Source organism: Balaenoptera borealis, assembly GCF_965194805.1.
Source record: "Balaenoptera borealis genome assembly, chromosome: 12".
Taxonomy (NCBI): domain Eukaryota; kingdom Metazoa; phylum Chordata; class Mammalia; order Artiodactyla; family Balaenopteridae; genus Balaenoptera; species Balaenoptera borealis.
In genome coordinates this window covers 101,344,068-101,361,871 of record NC_138869.1, presented here as the reverse complement: position 1 = coordinate 101,361,871, position 17,804 = coordinate 101,344,068, and the positions used below count along the sequence as shown (strand labels likewise).

Below are 17,804 nucleotides of genomic sequence, written 5' to 3'. Positions count from 1 at the left end.
CGGCAGGGGGGAGAGGAAGCAGCAGACCTGGAAGGAAGGGTACCGCCACCGTGGCGGCCAGAGGCACGGAGCACACGGCACTCTGTTCCTGCTCCCGGAGCTTGAATCCCAGGAGAGGCTGAGCAGGAGGCAGGCGGCACCTCTGCATGTTCTGGGAGGAGGACATCGAAGGTGAGGGCGGGTAAGTCCCTCCATGCCAAGTACCATTTTCAAGACACCAGAAAGGACAGCATCCTCTTCTCTAACTAAACCGGGTTCCTTCCACATTAAGTTCTCAAGCAGCTCACTCACCCCGAGGTCCAAACATATTGTCCAAAAAGGCATTGATTTCATCATCAAAGGCCTTTAGATGCTCCTGAAAAGACAAAGAAAAAATGATTTAAGTGGGTGTTTCTGGAATCTCTCAAAATGAACCACTGCCAACAACATGAGGTTGACAGACTCTCCAAGGGTCCTGGCCTTGAGGACTTTTGACTGCAGAGACTTAAGGAAAGTGGACCAGTAAATGCAGCCTCACCTTCACAAGCTTGTAAGGATTTGGAAGGAAACAATTCCTCTTTCATTTTCTTAGGCAAGAGGAGTCCTGGAAGACAGGTTTGGTACCTTTAGACACTGAAGGGTTACTGACCATCCCATTTCCCTTGACAATGCTTTTAGAGGCGTAAGCTTTTCCGTAAGCAACTTCTATTGCTGCAATTAACAGGGGTTGTGTGCAAGCAATAGGGGAAGTCTACACCTGCATTACATAATTATTAAATGAAAATTCAGCTGAATTGTATTTCACAAAGCTGAATGTAAAGCCATAAAGACGACGTTTTTCAAGTAAGGAAATTAAGCACTATAGCTATTTTTCCCATTACCTTTATGTTTTGTTTGTTTTCAAAACATTTTCAGTACCTTAGCATCTATTTAATGTTACAGTAGATATAGCGTCACTAGGGTATCCCAGATTAACTACCACCACTTTAACTGGATTCTGGTTGGGATTGGAGAGTTTCTGCTAAGAATCTTAATGCTGATAAACTGGCTGCTGGCTCTTGACTTGGCTCCTCTTCACGCTGGTCTGACACTATACCTCTCAAAATACCTGCTCAGGTGTTCCCTACCCCTGCTGCTAAGGTCTAGAGCCCCTCCCTCAAGCAAAGGTAGGAAAAGATGGATCACTGCACAGTGCTCTTAGGAAAGGGATCTGTGAGGAGGATTTTGGGCGAGTGGACCGGTGCCTGACTACGTGTGAATTTCCTGGACGGCCCTCAGGAAGTCTGTACAGAACATTCTCCATAATCAGTAGCTGGAGTGCAGTCAAAAGCATCTTATTCTCAAAGAAAACATAGGTGCAGAAGAGGAGAATTGAGTTCCTGCCATCTGTAAAGAAGATGTGCACGTTGGTGATTGGCACGTACAGTTTGCATCTGTCCCTTATTCATGTCATTGATCCGAAGAGAAATGTCAAGGAAACTTAGGTCTCTGGGAACCTTAGGAAGCTCGGGAAGGAGGATAACGACGAAAGCCTAGCACTTATTAGCACCCACGACTTGCTGACCAGTGTATTAGGACCTTTGTTATTTCGTCATATCCCTATGAAAAGTATCTGGGCTAAACCAAGTTTGGAAGGTTTTAAACAGTGTCTTTACCTTTGGTTTCCATAATGGACATCTTGGGAGACCTCCAGATTGGATAAAGGCCAACTACCTAACATCTCAGTGTGACAGAATTTTATTTGTGTTGCCGTTAGAATAGGGCAGATCTGCCCAGAGACACCTCATTCCTGAGCAAAGAATGTTAACCTCACTGATGTTCCCACCCTCATGACAGACACCAATAAAATCTTCATTGCCACATCTACCCACAACATTTAAACTTTTCCATTTTGTTTGCTAGGGTTCAAAATCCATCTTCCAACATCTGTCGAGCTAAGAAACCTCTAAAGGTCACAAAGCTCGTATTATTTCTATTATCTTGCAGAAATTTAGTCACAGTGGAGAAAAACAGAAACAAAAGAAAAGTTAAGAGGGGAAGACATGAAGAGAAAATAAGAGAATGAAAGATGAATACGAATGAATTCTTTCAGTCATTAATTTACTGATTAACTGCTTTTCTGGACATTACTATGTACCAGCACCGTGTTAGATGCTGAAACATGAAGTCAAATGAGGCATGGTCCTTATCTTCAGATAGGGTAACAGGCAAGTAATCAGTAATTACGGACCAGTGTTTTTTAAGGAGGATGAGAGGGGTTTACGGGGACGTACTGTAAGAAGGGAGAGAAAGGAAGTATTATTCAGCCATAAAAAGAAGGAAATCCTGCTATTTGCGACAACATGGATGGACCTTGAGGGCATTACGCTAAGTGAATAAATAAGAGAAAAACAAATACTGTATGATCTCACTTATGTATGGACTTTAAGAGAAACAAAACAAAAAAACCAAACTCATAGATACAGAGAACAGATTGGTGGTTGCCAGAGGTAGGGTCTGGGGGATAGGAGAAACGGGTGAAGGGGGTCAAAAGGTACAAATTCAGTTATAAAAAAAATTAAGTCGGGGGATGCAATGTGCAGCATGGTGACTACAGATGATAACACTGTATTGCATATATGAAAGTTGCTAAGAGAGTAGATCCTAAAAGTTCTCATCACAAGAAACAAACTGTAACTGTGAGGTGATGGATACTAACTAGACTTACTGCGGTGCTCATTTTGCAATATACACAATTACCAAATCATTACACTGTACACCTGAAACAAAAGAAAAGACAGGAGATTTCATGCAAATCTCTTAAAGAGAGAAGCCTTCCAGGAAGAGCTGCTGCTTTGCTGAGTTTTGAAAGACTCTAGGACGTCGCCTAGATGGAGAAGGAGGGAAGGATCAGCAAATATACGGAGACATGACTCACTTGGGAAATGCTTATGGCCAGGGTCTCTAGTGACCTATCTGACAGAAATAAAGCCAAGGCTGGGAAGGTCAGAAACCTGAAAACAATTACCTCTTTGGTTCTGGGTTATTTAATACAGTTAGTGAGGATGTAGTCTAAAGAGACAATGATGAGAGGACATCGGAAGAACAAATCAGAGTTCACCCTGGGTCAGTACAAGGTAAGAGAAAGTACGGAGTTGGGGTAGCGTCAGCCAACTAAGGACGAACTGCTAGCAAAGGATGAGAGCAGAGCGTGGGTAACGAGCTCCCAGTCGTACCCTGGGTCCTATGTATGGTAAACGCTGAAGCGTGCTGGACACTCTCTCAGGTGACCCCTAGGAGCTGAGAAAAACCAACTACCAGCAGCACTTCGTTCATTCAACCCACATTTCTGAACAGCTATTATGTACATAATACTTTGTCAGACACATGAAGAAAAAAGGGAGAGAGTGCTTGCCTCAAGAGCTTACAGACAAACTGGTGAGACACGGAGAAGGGCAGACACCCAACAGCGGAGGAGGAGATACACAGAGCGGCCACAGTGACGGAAGATACCATGCGAGTGAGGACCTAAGGTGGGTTTTTAAAGATGGTCAGAATTTGGATTAGGAGAGGGGAATAGTTCTGCCCTTAGACCTGGGAAAGACGGCTGCCGCCCTGCACCCCACACTTTAGAGGGCCCCACTCTGGTCATCCTTTGGCTATTCCCCTCCACACAGAAAAGAATCCTCTCAGCCAGGGAAACGCCTGCCCGTGGCCATAGCTTCCCCCTCCGGACTGTGTTCCAAGTTCCCCAGGCCACAGAATTCTCTGCCAAAGAATAATTCTCTGAGCTCACATCCAAAACAACTTTAGCGATTTCTCCTTGCCCGTGTAATAAAGCCCACGTTCCATGACTTTGAATTCAATTTGTGCCTGTGTATAGCAACAGCTGAAGCATGGGAAGATTGGGAGCAGGTAGGGCCTTATTTAAAGGTGTATCGCTGACTGCCGACCACAGATGATGAGAATGTAAGATGGTACAACCACACTGGAAAACGGTTTAGCAGTTTGATAAAAACATAAATATTCACCTACCATATGATCCAGCATGCCACTTCTAGGCCACCCAAAAGAAAATAAAGCACGTATCCATGCAGAGACTCATATACAAATACTCAGGGCAGGTGAATGGGTAAACAAACTGTGATATAACCACACAATGAAACACTACTCAGCAACATAAAGGAATGAACTACTGATGCACACGCAACATGGATGAATCTCAAAATTATGATGTTGCGGTAAAGCTACACCAAAAAAAAAGAATACACACTCTGTTTCCATTTATTTTCTGGCCTTTCATGTAAAAAGTTATCTATGTGATAGAAAATCAGTGGTTGCCTGGGGACTGCAGAGGAGAGGAGCAGAATATCCTTCAAATATGAGGGTGAAATAAGGACATTTTCATACACACATAAGTGGGAGAATCTGTAGCATCAGAACTGCACCGCAAGGTATGCTCAAGATGTTCTTTAAGGAACAATCTAGAGGGAAATGGTTCCATATGGAAAGTAGCATTTACGGAAAGGAATAAAGGGCATCAGAAATGTATCTTTCTGGGCTTCCCTGGTGGCGCAGTGGTTAAGAATGTGCCTGCCAATGCAGGGGACATGGGTTCGAGCCCTGGTCCGGGAAGATCCCACATGCCGCGGAGCAACTAAGCCCGTGCGCCACAACTACTGAGCCTGTGCTCTACAGCCCGCGAGCCACAACTACTGAGCCCACGTGCCACAACTACTGAAGCCCCACGCGCCTAGAGCCCGTGCTCCGCAACAAAGAGAAGCCACCGCAATGAGAAGCCCGTGCACCACAACGAAGAGTAGCCCCTGCTCGCCGCAACTAGAGAAAGCCCGCGCAGCAACGAAGACCCAACGCAGCCAAAAATAAATAAATTAGGAAAAAAAAAAAAAAAAGAAATGTATCTTTCTGATCAAAGAGCCCTAGCCCAGAGCAAGCTAACCTCCACCCACCTCATCACATCCACTGCAACTGCCATCATCACCTCCCACACCCTGCGAGTCCCACCCCAGGAGCAGTGCTGTGTACCACCCAGTGATGTCCTGCGTCTGCCCCTTGTTCTACTGCCAGAAGGAACACCACTTGGAGGTAGTGGGGACCCATGAGAGGCAGACCCACTGGGCTGACTTCTTATGGAAAGGTGAGATGGTCCTCCCGGCCACGTGACATGCATCTCTCAGCACAGGCGGACTGATCACCATGCCCTCCTGCCTCTGGTACCATTTTCTGAGAGTACCTGGGACACAGGAGAGACGTGAGGGGCACACCTAATTTTTGGCCACCACGGTGATGACTGAGACTCAACATAAATCAGGGGCATCTCCAACAGGAGGGCACTTCCTGGTCTGTTCTTGAAGGTGTGAACTCTGATTGTTGTGGGCACTGCCCCAGCCTGAACACCTTGACGGCTCAGACTTTCTTCTGCAAAGGCCGTCTTGCAATCGGATGAGAATCGCTATCACCATGACTCAGGGCCGTTCCACAGAAGCCGAGCCAGGAAGCAAGGCGGAAATAAACCTGCCACCAGAGCTCTGCCTGTGCGTCCCCTGGTCTCTAAGTGCTCTCTAAACCAGATGCCGGGTTTCTCTCTTCCTTTCCTTCTCCCCCATCCTTTCCTTCTTCATGTTCCTTGTTCCTCTTCTCACCTTCCCTCCCTCCCCTCCCCTTCTTCCTCTTTCCTCCCTCCTTCACTCATCCCTTCTTCACATTCCTTCAGTGTTGTTTTAGGCAGTTATGGTTTTTAGTATTTATCACGGGCATTATGTTGTATAAAAATCCAATGATTCTAGCTCTTGGGTTGGTCCTATTTTGTTGACGTAGTTTTATACGACATTTTAAGGAAACTTATTCAGTCAGAATAGTTACCTATTTTCCATGACCAACCCCCTTCCTCACTGCTTTTTAAAATGAGCAAAAGCCATTAAGATTATGAAACAGACTGTTAAGTTGGAAGAAGACACAGTAACCAAATCTTTATTTTTTTTAATATTTCAGAGAAAACTAAATCTGAAGTGTCCGATGACAGCAGGTCAGGAAATGGGATCTGACAGCTCAGGTTAACCAGACATGACTCTGAAAATCTCAGGGGCGAGGGACAGACTAGAGCCCCGTTCCACAGTGAGGCCTCTCTCCTGTTCCCCGGGCTCGGGATGGCTGTCAAACACTGAAACCCCTTTTGCAGGCCCCTGAGGGATTGCTCCCAGCCAGTCGCCCATGTGTTTGAAGAATGGAAATGTGTTCACATTTGTGAACGATTCTGGGAGGTTTGGAGGACGGCTAAAAGCAGACGTGATAAAATCTTCGCCTTTCGTGCAGCTGAGTTCCCACGATGTCACTCACGCATTTTACACTGATACCCCCAAACTGCCCTGGAGAGGCCCACCCACTCAACACCTACCTTCCACTACCATACCCTGGAGGGAGCAGCTGACTATGGTAGGCTGAGGGGAGGCATGAGGTAGGAAACTCTTATTCGCTTATGGCAACTCTAAATCGTTATAAAAATTACTCCATAGAACAAATAATGAGACTGAAACTAAGTCAGATGATGAAGAATCTGGGGGAACATTTGTAATTTGATTGCCACATATTAAGGTAGATATAAATGAACTAATAACCACAATGGTGAGTAGTAATAATAATAGCTCCTGTTTTTCAAACACTTAATATATGCCAAGTATTTGATGTATATTAGCTAAAATTTTCACAATAGCCATGCAAGTTAGGTATTTCCCCCAATTTACAGAGGTGGAAACAGACTGAGCTCAAGAGTGGACCTGGGGACTTCCCTGGTGGCGCAGTGGTTAAGACTCCACTCCGCCTGCCAATGCAGGGGACACGGGTTCGAGCCCTGGTCTGGGAAGATCCCACATGGCGCGGAGCAACTAAGCCCGTGCAGCACAACTACTGAGCCTGCGCTCTAGAGCCCACGAGCCACAACTACTGAAGCCCACGCGCCTAGAGCCCGTGCTCCGCAAGAAGAGAAGTCACCGCAGTGAGAAGCCCGCGCACAGCAACGAAGAGCAGCCCCCGCTCGTCACAACTAGAGAAAGCCCGCACACAGCAACCAAGACCCAACGCAGCCAAAATAAATAAATAAATAAAATATTTTTTAAAAAGAGTGTATCTGTTGTGTTTAACTTGAACTAAGTCTGGTAACAAGTGACCAGTGTTTTCACACCACTGGGGGGAAAGGTGTCTGAGCTGGACTGACGGGCTCTTTGTGGAGCTCCCGCTGCTGCTTGTGCTGGGACGTATTTCGGGACACCAAGCTGATGAAGAAAGCAGGGGTTGATGGTATTTGCATCCTGGGTAATAACCCTGAGGCTGTAGGCAGTTTCACTCAATTAAGGAGATGAAAGGTCTTTAGAGCAGAAAATCTTGCTGCAGTTTTGTTTATGGGCCATTTCACCCCACACGGCTCTTTCTCATTTCATTCAGTGTCCGGTCGAATGGCGACTCCTTCCATGTTCCCCCAATTACTGACGAGGAGGAAAGCCCCTGCTTTGTGGGGTCCTGATCTGTCTCCATCCCCTCACCGGCTCTGTATTTTCTTTATAACACTTAGCATTATACAAACATTCACTGGCTGGTTACTGTCTGGGCCCGCCACCAAAACATAAGCTCCAATAGGCCATTTTATCCCAATTCCAAGAACAATGTCTGGCACCTCATGGGCACTTAATGCTTAATGAATGTGTTGACAAAACTCTCATTCTTCTAAACCTTCACAGTACTCACGTGATACTTATTTCATATCACTTCGCATTCTTAGCTACATTTTCGTATATACAATCTGGTTTCCAGCATATTTTGAAAGATCCTTAACACTTGGTATATCATCAGGGTCTACTGGACCGAATTTTATTCTTTGAGGGTTTTTTCCCCCAGAAGATTCTTTCTTCCAAAAAACAAAAAATTTGTATATTTTTAAAGTAGAATAAAACTCATTCTATTTTGCAATTAAAATACGAGTTCAATGGACTCCTATAAATCTAAGGTACACTGTGGGATCTTAGTGATCTTATTTTTTCTGTATCTTAAAACATTTGCTATTTAATCATCCTAGGAATTATCTCACAAATACGCAATCATTGCAATCTGTGCTAAAAAAAATATGAAAATGTAAGAATGATAGAATTGCCTAGAAGGACAATGCAGTAGTCACATAAGCCATCACTATTATATCATCCTTCATTTTCACTCTACCTGAAGTATTGCATCACTCTTTAAGAGGGTATAAAAAGAAGTTTGGAGACATTTTCATAGCTTTTTAAATCTTTCATTGAACACAATTGAAAGTTTTCATGCTCTTAAGCTCTAATGATCATGTGGATCACCTGGGGATCTTGTGAAAGTGCTGGTTTTCGTTCAGCTGGCCTAGGATGGGGCCTGAGAGTCTGCATTCCTACCAAGCTCCCAGCTGTGCATGCGACCATGCTTGGATTGGAATGATTTAGACCACTGTCTCTTGAAATTTGTTTCAATTATAATCAAAGGCACATAAAAAAATTAATACCTTATCATAAAAATACCAAGTTCTTGCTTACTTTCTATAAAGCTACCAAGTATTTTATTGCATATTCTACTCTATGAAATTCAAACTTGCTGTATACTAGTTATGTCACCATGCATTTCACAGGCACTTTAGTAATTAACTGTCTCCACAAACCCATTAGACAGTATCCACATTGCGCAAACAGAAACAATCACTGGTTTGGTTGTATTTTTCCTTATATTTGCTATATCTGAATACAGTATTCTGAAAGTAGCCTACTAAGGGAAGAATGCAGAGACTGATGGCCTCTCTTGATCAGGATATTATATTTCTATTAAAGTATCAGAAAACTGCATTCACACATCACATCAGTTAGTCATTGTCAACATCACCAGATACTTCTCATGTTAATTGCTGTCAAATTCAAGCTTTACCCATCCTATATTCATACAACTGAATTTTTTTTTTTTTTTGCTTAATGGAATTTTAGACCTTTATCCCTTTTGAATTTATCTTCATTTTCAGCCCCACCTTTGTACTCTGATAAGGTTATCTAAACTCCTAAATAAGTATTTATTTTCCCTTTGGTTTAGTCATTTTTAAAATGTCAGCATCTACCAATAAAGATGTTTAAAAAAAAGTCGGCACCTTTATTCACATTACTAATTAAAAGAAGTGGCATAGTCTGGGTGTTATGGACTGAATGTTTGTGTCTCTCATATTTATATGTTAAAGCCTTTACCCCCAATGTGATGGTATTTGTCGATAGGGCCTTTGGGAGATAATTAGATTTTGATGACCTCATGAGGGTGGGTCTTTATGATAGGATTAGTGCCCTTATGAGAAAGGGACCCCAGAGAATTTATTCTTTCTCTCCCCCAGCCCTATGAGGGCACAAGGAGAAGGCGGCTGTCTGCAAGCCAGGAAGAGGGCCTTCACCAGAACCCAGCCACACTGCCACCTGACTTCCAACTTCAGGTGACAGAACTGAGAAAATAAATTTCTACTGTTGAAGCCACCCAGTCTATGCTATTTCGTTATGACAGCTTGAGCTGACTGAGACACTGGGTAAAAGAAAGAAAAAAAAAAAAATAGCCTTGAAGAATGCCTTTCTATAAGCCTTAAAGAATGACTTTTTACGAGAAAAAAAAAATCATGGCTTGAAATCATCTAATGTAAAGTATAAGCTTCACATTATCTGATTTGGTTTAGATAAATAAATACTTTAACAAACAACAATCTGCCTATGCATGTATAGGTACAAGTATATATAATGTAAATATAGGAAAAATTTTGGAAGGGCACACAAACTTAAGAATGATTATCTCTGGGGAGGAAAGGAGAATGACAACGGTAATGGGAGAAGGCCAGGAGAGACTGTCTTTACCCTGTACATGTCTTGTGTCTTAGTTTTTAATAAAGAATCATTAACAGTATATTGTGTAATTAAAATATTACAATTAAAAACTAAGGGAAACGTTAACAGAATGATTACAGAGGAAAGTTGTACAAGTGCCTCCGTAAGTCTAAACAAACAAACAAAAAAACAATCACAAGTCTTAATAGGTTGGTCTCTTCCTATTCATCTGAAATAAAAGATGAAATAGATGATATCATGACATTAAATGACTAGAAATGTTACTCTGTGAAATTCTTGCCTAAGTACATGACAAGTAACAAATTTTCATCAAATATGTATTTTATTATTTTGTATTGATACAAACAGATTAGTGAGTACTGTAATCAGCCCAAGGCCAGTTTTTGAAAAGATAAAATTGACAAACCTTTATCTAGGCTACCTCAGGGGAAAAAAAAAAGAGAACTCAAAATCAGAAATGAAAGACAGACATTACAACTGCTATCAGAGAAATACAAAGGATCATGCAAGACTACTATGAACAATTTACACCAAGAAACTGAATAACCTAAAAGAAATGGACACATTCCTAGAAACAACCAATACTGAATAATAGAAATCTGAACAGACTAGTTATGAGTGAAGAGCTTGAATCAGTAATCAAACCCCCCAAAATACAGAGAAGCCCAGGACCAGATGGTTTCACCGGTGAATACTACCAAACATTTAGAGAATTAATGCCAATTGCTCTCAAACTTGTCCAAAAAATGGAGAGAATACTTCCAAATTCATTTTATGAGGCCAGCATTGTCCTGATACCAAAGCCAGATAAAGACACTAAAAGAAGATCACAGACCAATACCCCTGATGAATATAGATGTAAAAATTCTGTATAAAATGTTAGCAAACTGAACACAACAGCACATTAAAATAATCATACATCATGATCAAGTGGGAATTGTCCCTGAGATGGAAGGATGATTCAACATATGCAAGTCAATAAATGTGGTACACCACATTAATATTAGAGTGAATGATAAAAATCATATAACCATCTCAATAGATGCACAAAAAGCATTTGACAAAATACAACATACTTTTATAATAAAAACACTCAACAAATTGGGTATAGAAGAAACATACCTCAACATAATTTAAAGGCCATATATGACAAACCCACAGCCAACATCATACTCAATGGTGAAGGGTTGAAAGCTTTTCCTCTAAAATCAGGAACAAGACAAGGGTGCACACACTCACCACTCTTATTGAGCATAGTACTGGAAGTCCTAGCCAGAGCAGTAAGGCGAGAAAAATGAAATAAAAAGGCATCCAAATTGAAAAGGAAGAAGTCTTTGTTTTCAGATGATTTGATCTTATATATAGAACATCCTAAAGACCCACCAAAAAACTCTAGAACTAATTGATGAATTCAGTAAAGTTGCAGAATAGAATAACCAACATATGGAAAACAGCTGCCTTTCTCTACACTAACACCTAAACATCTGAAAAAGAAATAAAATAATTCCATTCATTTTAGCATCAAAAACAATAACATACTTATGAATAAATTTAACTAAAGAGATGAAAGATCTGTACACTGAAAACCACAAGACTTTGATGAGAGAAACTGAAGAAGACACAAATAAAGATACCCCATGTTCATGGATAAGAATTAATATTGTTAAAATGTCCATGCTTCCCCCAAAGCCATTTACAGATCCAATGCAATCCATATCAAAATTCCAATGACATTTTTTTCACAGAAGTAGAAAAAAATCCTACAATTTGTATAGAATGACAAAAGATCCTCAATGGCTACAGCAATCCTGAGAAAGATGAAAACTAGAGGCATCACATGTCCTGATTTCAAACAAAAATATAGCTACAAAGCCATAGTAATCAAAACAGTACGATACCAGCATAGAAACAGACACATAGACCAATGGAACAGAATTGAGAACCCAGAAATAAACTTTCAGATATATGGTCAACCAACATTTGACAAGGGAGCCAAGAATACTCAATGGGGAAAAGACAGTCTCTTCAATAAATGGTGTTGGGAAAACTGAATAACCACATGCAGGAGAGCAAAATTGGACCCCTTTCTTACACAAACCACAAAAATTAACTCAAAATGGAATAAAGATTTAAAGACCCGAAACCACAAAATTCCTGAAAGAAAACACAGGGAAAAAGCTCCTTGACATTTGTCTTAGCAGTGATTTTTTTGGATATGACACCAAAAGCACAAGCAAGAAAAGCAAAAATAAGTGGGACTACATCAAACTAAAAAGCTTCTGCACAGCAAAAGAAACAATCAACAAAATAAAAAGGCAACTTACAGAAAGGGAGAAAATATTTGCAAATCATATATCTGGTAAGGGGTTAATATCCAAAATATATAAAGAACTCATACAACTCAGGGACTTCCCTGGTGGTCCAGTGGTTAAGAATCTGCCTTCCAATGCAGGGGACGTGGGTTTGATCCCTGGTCGGGGAACTAAGATCCCACATGCCACCGGGCAGCTAAGCCCATGCACCACAGCAACTACAGAGTCCACGCACCACACCACAACTAGAGAGAAACCCGTGCACTGCAATGAAAGATCCTACACGCCGCAACTAAGACTGGACGCAGCCATAAACAAACAAACAAACATTAAAAACAACTCATACAACTCAATAGTTTAAAACTAAAAACACCAAAAAAACACAACCTGATTAAAAAATGGGCAGAGGAACTGAACATTTTTCCAAAGAAGACATACACATGGCCAACACGTATATGAAAAGATGATCAACATCACTAATCAGAAATGTGAAACCATAATGAACTATCATCTCACACCTGTTAGAATGGCTGTTGTCAACAAGACAAGAGTTAAAAAAAAAAAAAGTGTTGACAAGGATATGAAGAAAGGAAACCCTTGTGCACTGTTGGTGGGAATGTAAATTGGTGCAGCCACTGTGGAAAAGAGTATGGAGGGTCCTCAAAAAATTCAAAATAGAACTACCATATGATCCCGGAATCCTACTTCTGGATATATATCCAAAGGAAATGAAAACAAGATCTCAAAGAAATCTGTGCCCCCATGTTCACTGCAGCATTATTGACAAAGGCCAATATACGGAAACAATCTAAGCATTCATCAATGGGTGAACAGATAAAGAAGATGTAACAACACACACACACGCACGCACACACACACACACACACACACACACACACACACATGAATATCAGCCATGAGAGAGAAGAAAATCCTACTGTTACAGCAACTCAGATGAACCTTGAGGATGTTACACGAAGTGAAATAGGCAGAGAAAGACAAGTATGTTGAATATAAAAAAGCTGAATCACAGAAACAGAGCAGAGTGGTAGCCACCAGGGGCTGGGGGGTGGGGGAAACTGGGAGACACTGATTAAAGGGTACAAACTTCCGCTTATAAGATTGTTAAGTTCTGAGGATCTAGTACACAGCATCGTGAATATTGTTAACAATACTGTATTTTATAGTACCTGAAAGTTGCTAAGAGTGTGGATCTTAAATGTTTTCACCACAAAAAAAGAAATGATAATTATGTGATGAGATGGAGTGTTAGCTAATGCTACGGTGGTAATTTTTTTTTTTTTGCAATAAATGTGTCAAATCATATTATACACCTTAAACTTACACAATGTTATATGTCAATTATATCTCAATAAAGCTGGAAAAAATAGTAATCAGCACAACTCTCAATAGTAATTGGCAGTGTTTGGTTAAATCCTGAGTCTTATATTACATGCTCTAAGCTAACAAAATTCAACTATCTTCAAAAGATCGGTAGCTGTTCAATATTTTGCTATAGGTCTTTCAGAGATGCCTTCAGAGAAGGGCACCAGAGGGTCCTTCAACTCTTCAGTTACTCCCCTCCGCTTCATCCACTAACACACACCACAGCAAGAGGTGTCTGGGTGAAGAGTGGCCAATTCCCACACTAAGAGAAGGATTTTTCTTTGATCAAAAGAAACCCACTTGGGGGCTTCCCTGGTGGCGCAGTGGTTGAGAATCTGCCTGCCAATGCAGGGGACACGGGTTCGAGCCCTGGTCTGGGAAGATCCCACATACCGCGGAGCAGCTGGGCCCATGAGCCACAATTACTGAGCCTGCGCGCCTGGAGCCTGTGCTCCGCAGCAAGAAAGGCCGCGATAGTGAGAGGCCCGCGCACCGCGATGAAGAGTGGCCCCCGCTTGCCACAACTAGAGAAAGCCCTCGCACAGAAACGAAGACCCAACACAGCCATAAATAAATAAATAAATAAATAAAAATTGAAAAAAAGGGAAAAAACTTTAAAAAACAAAAAAAAGAAGCCCACTTAGGGCTTTCTTTAATGTGTTTGTAGCCGTCTGTTCTCAAAACACTGGTCAGATTACCATTTTGTTAAAAGTAAAAACAGGATTTTTTTTCCCTAGTAGGTTAAAATTATACAAAAAAAAATCAAAGCCCCAAACCAAGCAAAGTCCAGTGACAATCTCATTATTTTTTTACCATTACCAGTGTCATTATTATTATTTTAATACAGTGCAAATAACACAGTACAGAACTCAGGGGAAGGAAAGTCCACTCTATTAGTGATCTGCACTAAGATAGCCCAGACATATACACCTGCATTTTAACCTTGATTCCTTGACATCCAATTGGATGTTGCAGGAAGAATTTGCATTATTTGCCATAAAATCTGAGGAATTTTTTTTAATTTAATTTAATTAATTTTTTTATACAGCAGGTTCGTATTATCTTTTTTTTTTTAATCTTAAAGGTTTTTTTTTTTTTTTAATTTATTTATTTTTGACTGTGTTGGGTCTTCGTTTCTGTGCGAGGGCTTTCTTCAGTTGCGGCGAGCAGGGGCCACTCTTCATCACGGTGCACGGGCCTCTCACTGCCGCGGCCTCTCCTGTTGCAGAGCACAGGCTCCAGACGCACAGGCTCAGTAGTTGTGGCTCACGGGCCCAGTTGCTCCGCAGCATGTGGGATCTTCCCAGACCAGGGCTCGAACCCGTGTCCCCTGCACTGGCAGGCAGATTCTTAACCACTGCGCCACCAGGGAAGCCCAGTTATCTATTTTATACGTATTAGTGTATATATGTCAATCTCAATCTCCCAGATCATCCCACCACCCCCACCCCCCCACCGCTTTCCCCCCTTGGTGTCCATACATTTCTTCTCTACATCTGTGTCCCGATTTCTGCCCTGCATACACATTCATCTGTACCATTTTTCTAGGTTCCACATATATGCGTTAATATACGGTATTTGTTTTCCTCTTTCTGACTTACTTCATTCTGTATGACAGTCTCTAGGATCCATCCACGTCTCAACAAACGACCCAATTTCGTTCCTTTTCATGGCTGAGTAATATTCCATTGTATATATGTACCACATCTTCTTTATCCATTTGTCTGTCGATGGGCATTTAGGTTGCTTCCATGACCTGACTATTGTAAATAGTGCTGCAATGAACACTGGGGTGCATGTGTCTTTTTGAATTATGGTTTTCTCTGGGTATATGCCCAGTAATGGGATTGCTGGATCATATGGTAATTCTGTTTTTAGTTTTTTAAGGAACCTCCATACTGTTCTCCATAGTGGCAAAATCTGAGGAATTTTTAAAAAAATCAAATAACTGTTATTAAGTTCTTTAGCCAACTTGGCCAAAATTCACCTTTCTAGGCCTCCTCTCCTTCCAGATGCCTATGTGCACTCTCTGCTCCAGGCATATGTAATTATCTGAAGTTCCCCCAATGCGTATCTTTCCATCCATCCTTCCCCGTCCCCACCACCCTGCAGGTGTTCTTCCTTTTGTCTGGATGACGCCTAACTGTCTTTTAGTTTTTCCTGACCACTCACCTTCTCCCAAACTGGTCAAGATCCTCTGTGTCTGGCATACACCAGGCACTCAATAAGCATTTGTGGAATGTATTTATCATATATATATATATATCATATATATATATATGAATGAACGAGTTTGCCAGTATCACACCAGAAATGGGCTTGCAAACTTCAGGGGTCCACTTTTGACCTCTTTTTCCTTTGACAACCTTCTTCTTTGACAGGTTTAGAGAGTTATCAGGATTATTATGTGTGAATATATACATGGCAAGTAAAGAGTGTTGGGGACTGGACTTCCCTGGTGGTGCAGTGGTTAAGAATCTGCCTGCCCCTGCAGGGGACACGGGTTCGATCCCTGGTCCGGGAAGATCCCACATGCCGCAGAACAACTAAGCCTGTGCGCCGCAACTACTGAGCCTGTGCTCTGGAGCCCGCGTGCCACAACTACTGAAGCCTGCGTGCCTAGAGCCTGTGCTCTGCAACAAGAGAAGCCACCGCAATGAGATACCCACACGCCACAATGAAGAGTAGCCCCCGCTCACTGCAACTAGACAGAAAGCCCGCGTGCAGCAAGGAAGACCCAACACAGCCAAAAAATAAATAAATTAATTAATTTAAAAAAAAAAAAGAGTGTTGGGGATTAGGAAGAGAGAACAGAGACACTGAAAGAGCTTTGACAAAGTATCCCTGTATTTTAAAGCAGAGGGATACTGAGACAGCAGTAACTCCAAAATTGTAGAGACCCATGACTCAGTGAAAACCACCTAGAAGGACTCTTAAATATCTTCTTCATTCTAGATTTTTAAGAGATAAATACCAATGTTTAAAAATTACTAATTTCAATGCAGGCATACCTTGGAGACATTGTGGGCTCAGCTCCAGGCCACCACAATAAAGTGAGTATCACAACAAAGCAAGTCATGTGAATTTTTTGGTTTCCCAGTGCACATAAAAGTTGTTATGCTATACTGTAGTATATTAAGTATGCAACAGCATGTCTAAATAATGTATATTCCTTAATTATAAAATATTTTATGGTAAAAAATGCTAACCATCATCTGAGCCTTCAGCAAGTCATAGTAGTAATATCAAAGATCACTGATCACACATCACCATAATAAATAATGAAAAAGTCTGAAATATTGTGAGAATTGCCAAAATGTGACACAGAGACACGAAATGAGCAAATGCTGTTGGAAAAAATGGTGCGGATAGACTTGCTCGATGCAGCATTGCTACAAACCCTCCATAAGTAAGAATGCAGGATCTGTGAAGTACAATAAATCGAGGTCTGCCTGTAATGCATTTTAAATAGTCTTCTAGTATCTCTAGGGCGTGCACGCGTTTAGTCACCTGCTACGTCGACACACTGCAAGGCGGTGCTGCCGGCTCACCTCTTGGCTCAGAATTCTCTGCAGACTGGTGGGGCAGTCAGTCCTCTTTGCACAAGAGCCTGGGCAACACATCGCGGGAGGGCACTCACCCTATGAGGTGCATCGGGGAGTGGTCAGGTACAGACAAGGCATCTCAATAACAAAGCTCTGGACATGAGGAGTAATGTTGAGTAAAGAGTCTGTTACTTGGGGTTCTTCATGGCTCAGTTCCCTGTGACAACCAGGCAGAGAGAACGCAGTGATGAAAAAGGTTCGGGACGTACTTAAATCTACATACAGTACTGGGGTTGCAAGAGAGGAACGCTTTGTGACCTCTCCCAAAGGAACAGAAAAGAAGAGACAGAAAACAACGCTTGGTTATGGGCGTATGGCAAGGGCAGACGAAGTGCAGGGACCTGTGAGGAGTTGGGGAAAGAACTGGTGAGACATAAGTGTGCATACACAAAGTACTGTGAGCTACTGCTCAGAGATGTATCTCGCGAGCGCAGAACAGTCCCTGGTTAACAAAGATACGACATAAGTATATCGGATTTGTTAAGTCACGAAAATAGATTTTAAACACTTTAAAAATAAATTCACGAAGCTTAATTTGTGAATTAATTTGTTGGTTACACAGAAATTCACCAAGTTTAAGGAAACTGAAATTTGACTAAACAAATACAAACTTTTAATAATGAATATAATTATATTAGTTACCCTGCTGC

At 41.7% G+C, this 17,804-nt stretch overlaps 1 protein-coding gene across 2 annotated transcripts in view; it reads right to left on the bottom strand.

Moving 5' to 3' along the window:
• The window catches only part of ELOVL2 (ELOVL fatty acid elongase 2), a 62,735-nt gene that overhangs the window by 22,913 nt on the left and 22,018 nt on the right, over positions 1-17,804 (bottom strand). The window contains exon 2 of one of the 2 annotated variants that reach the window (XM_082347776.1): positions 292-355. The exons of the other annotated variant lie outside the window; for it this stretch is intronic. Coding sequence (XP_082203902.1) covers positions 292-355 — 64 coding nt within the window. The remainder of the gene's footprint in view (positions 1-291; positions 356-17,804) is intronic. 2 annotated transcript variants of the gene reach the window in all.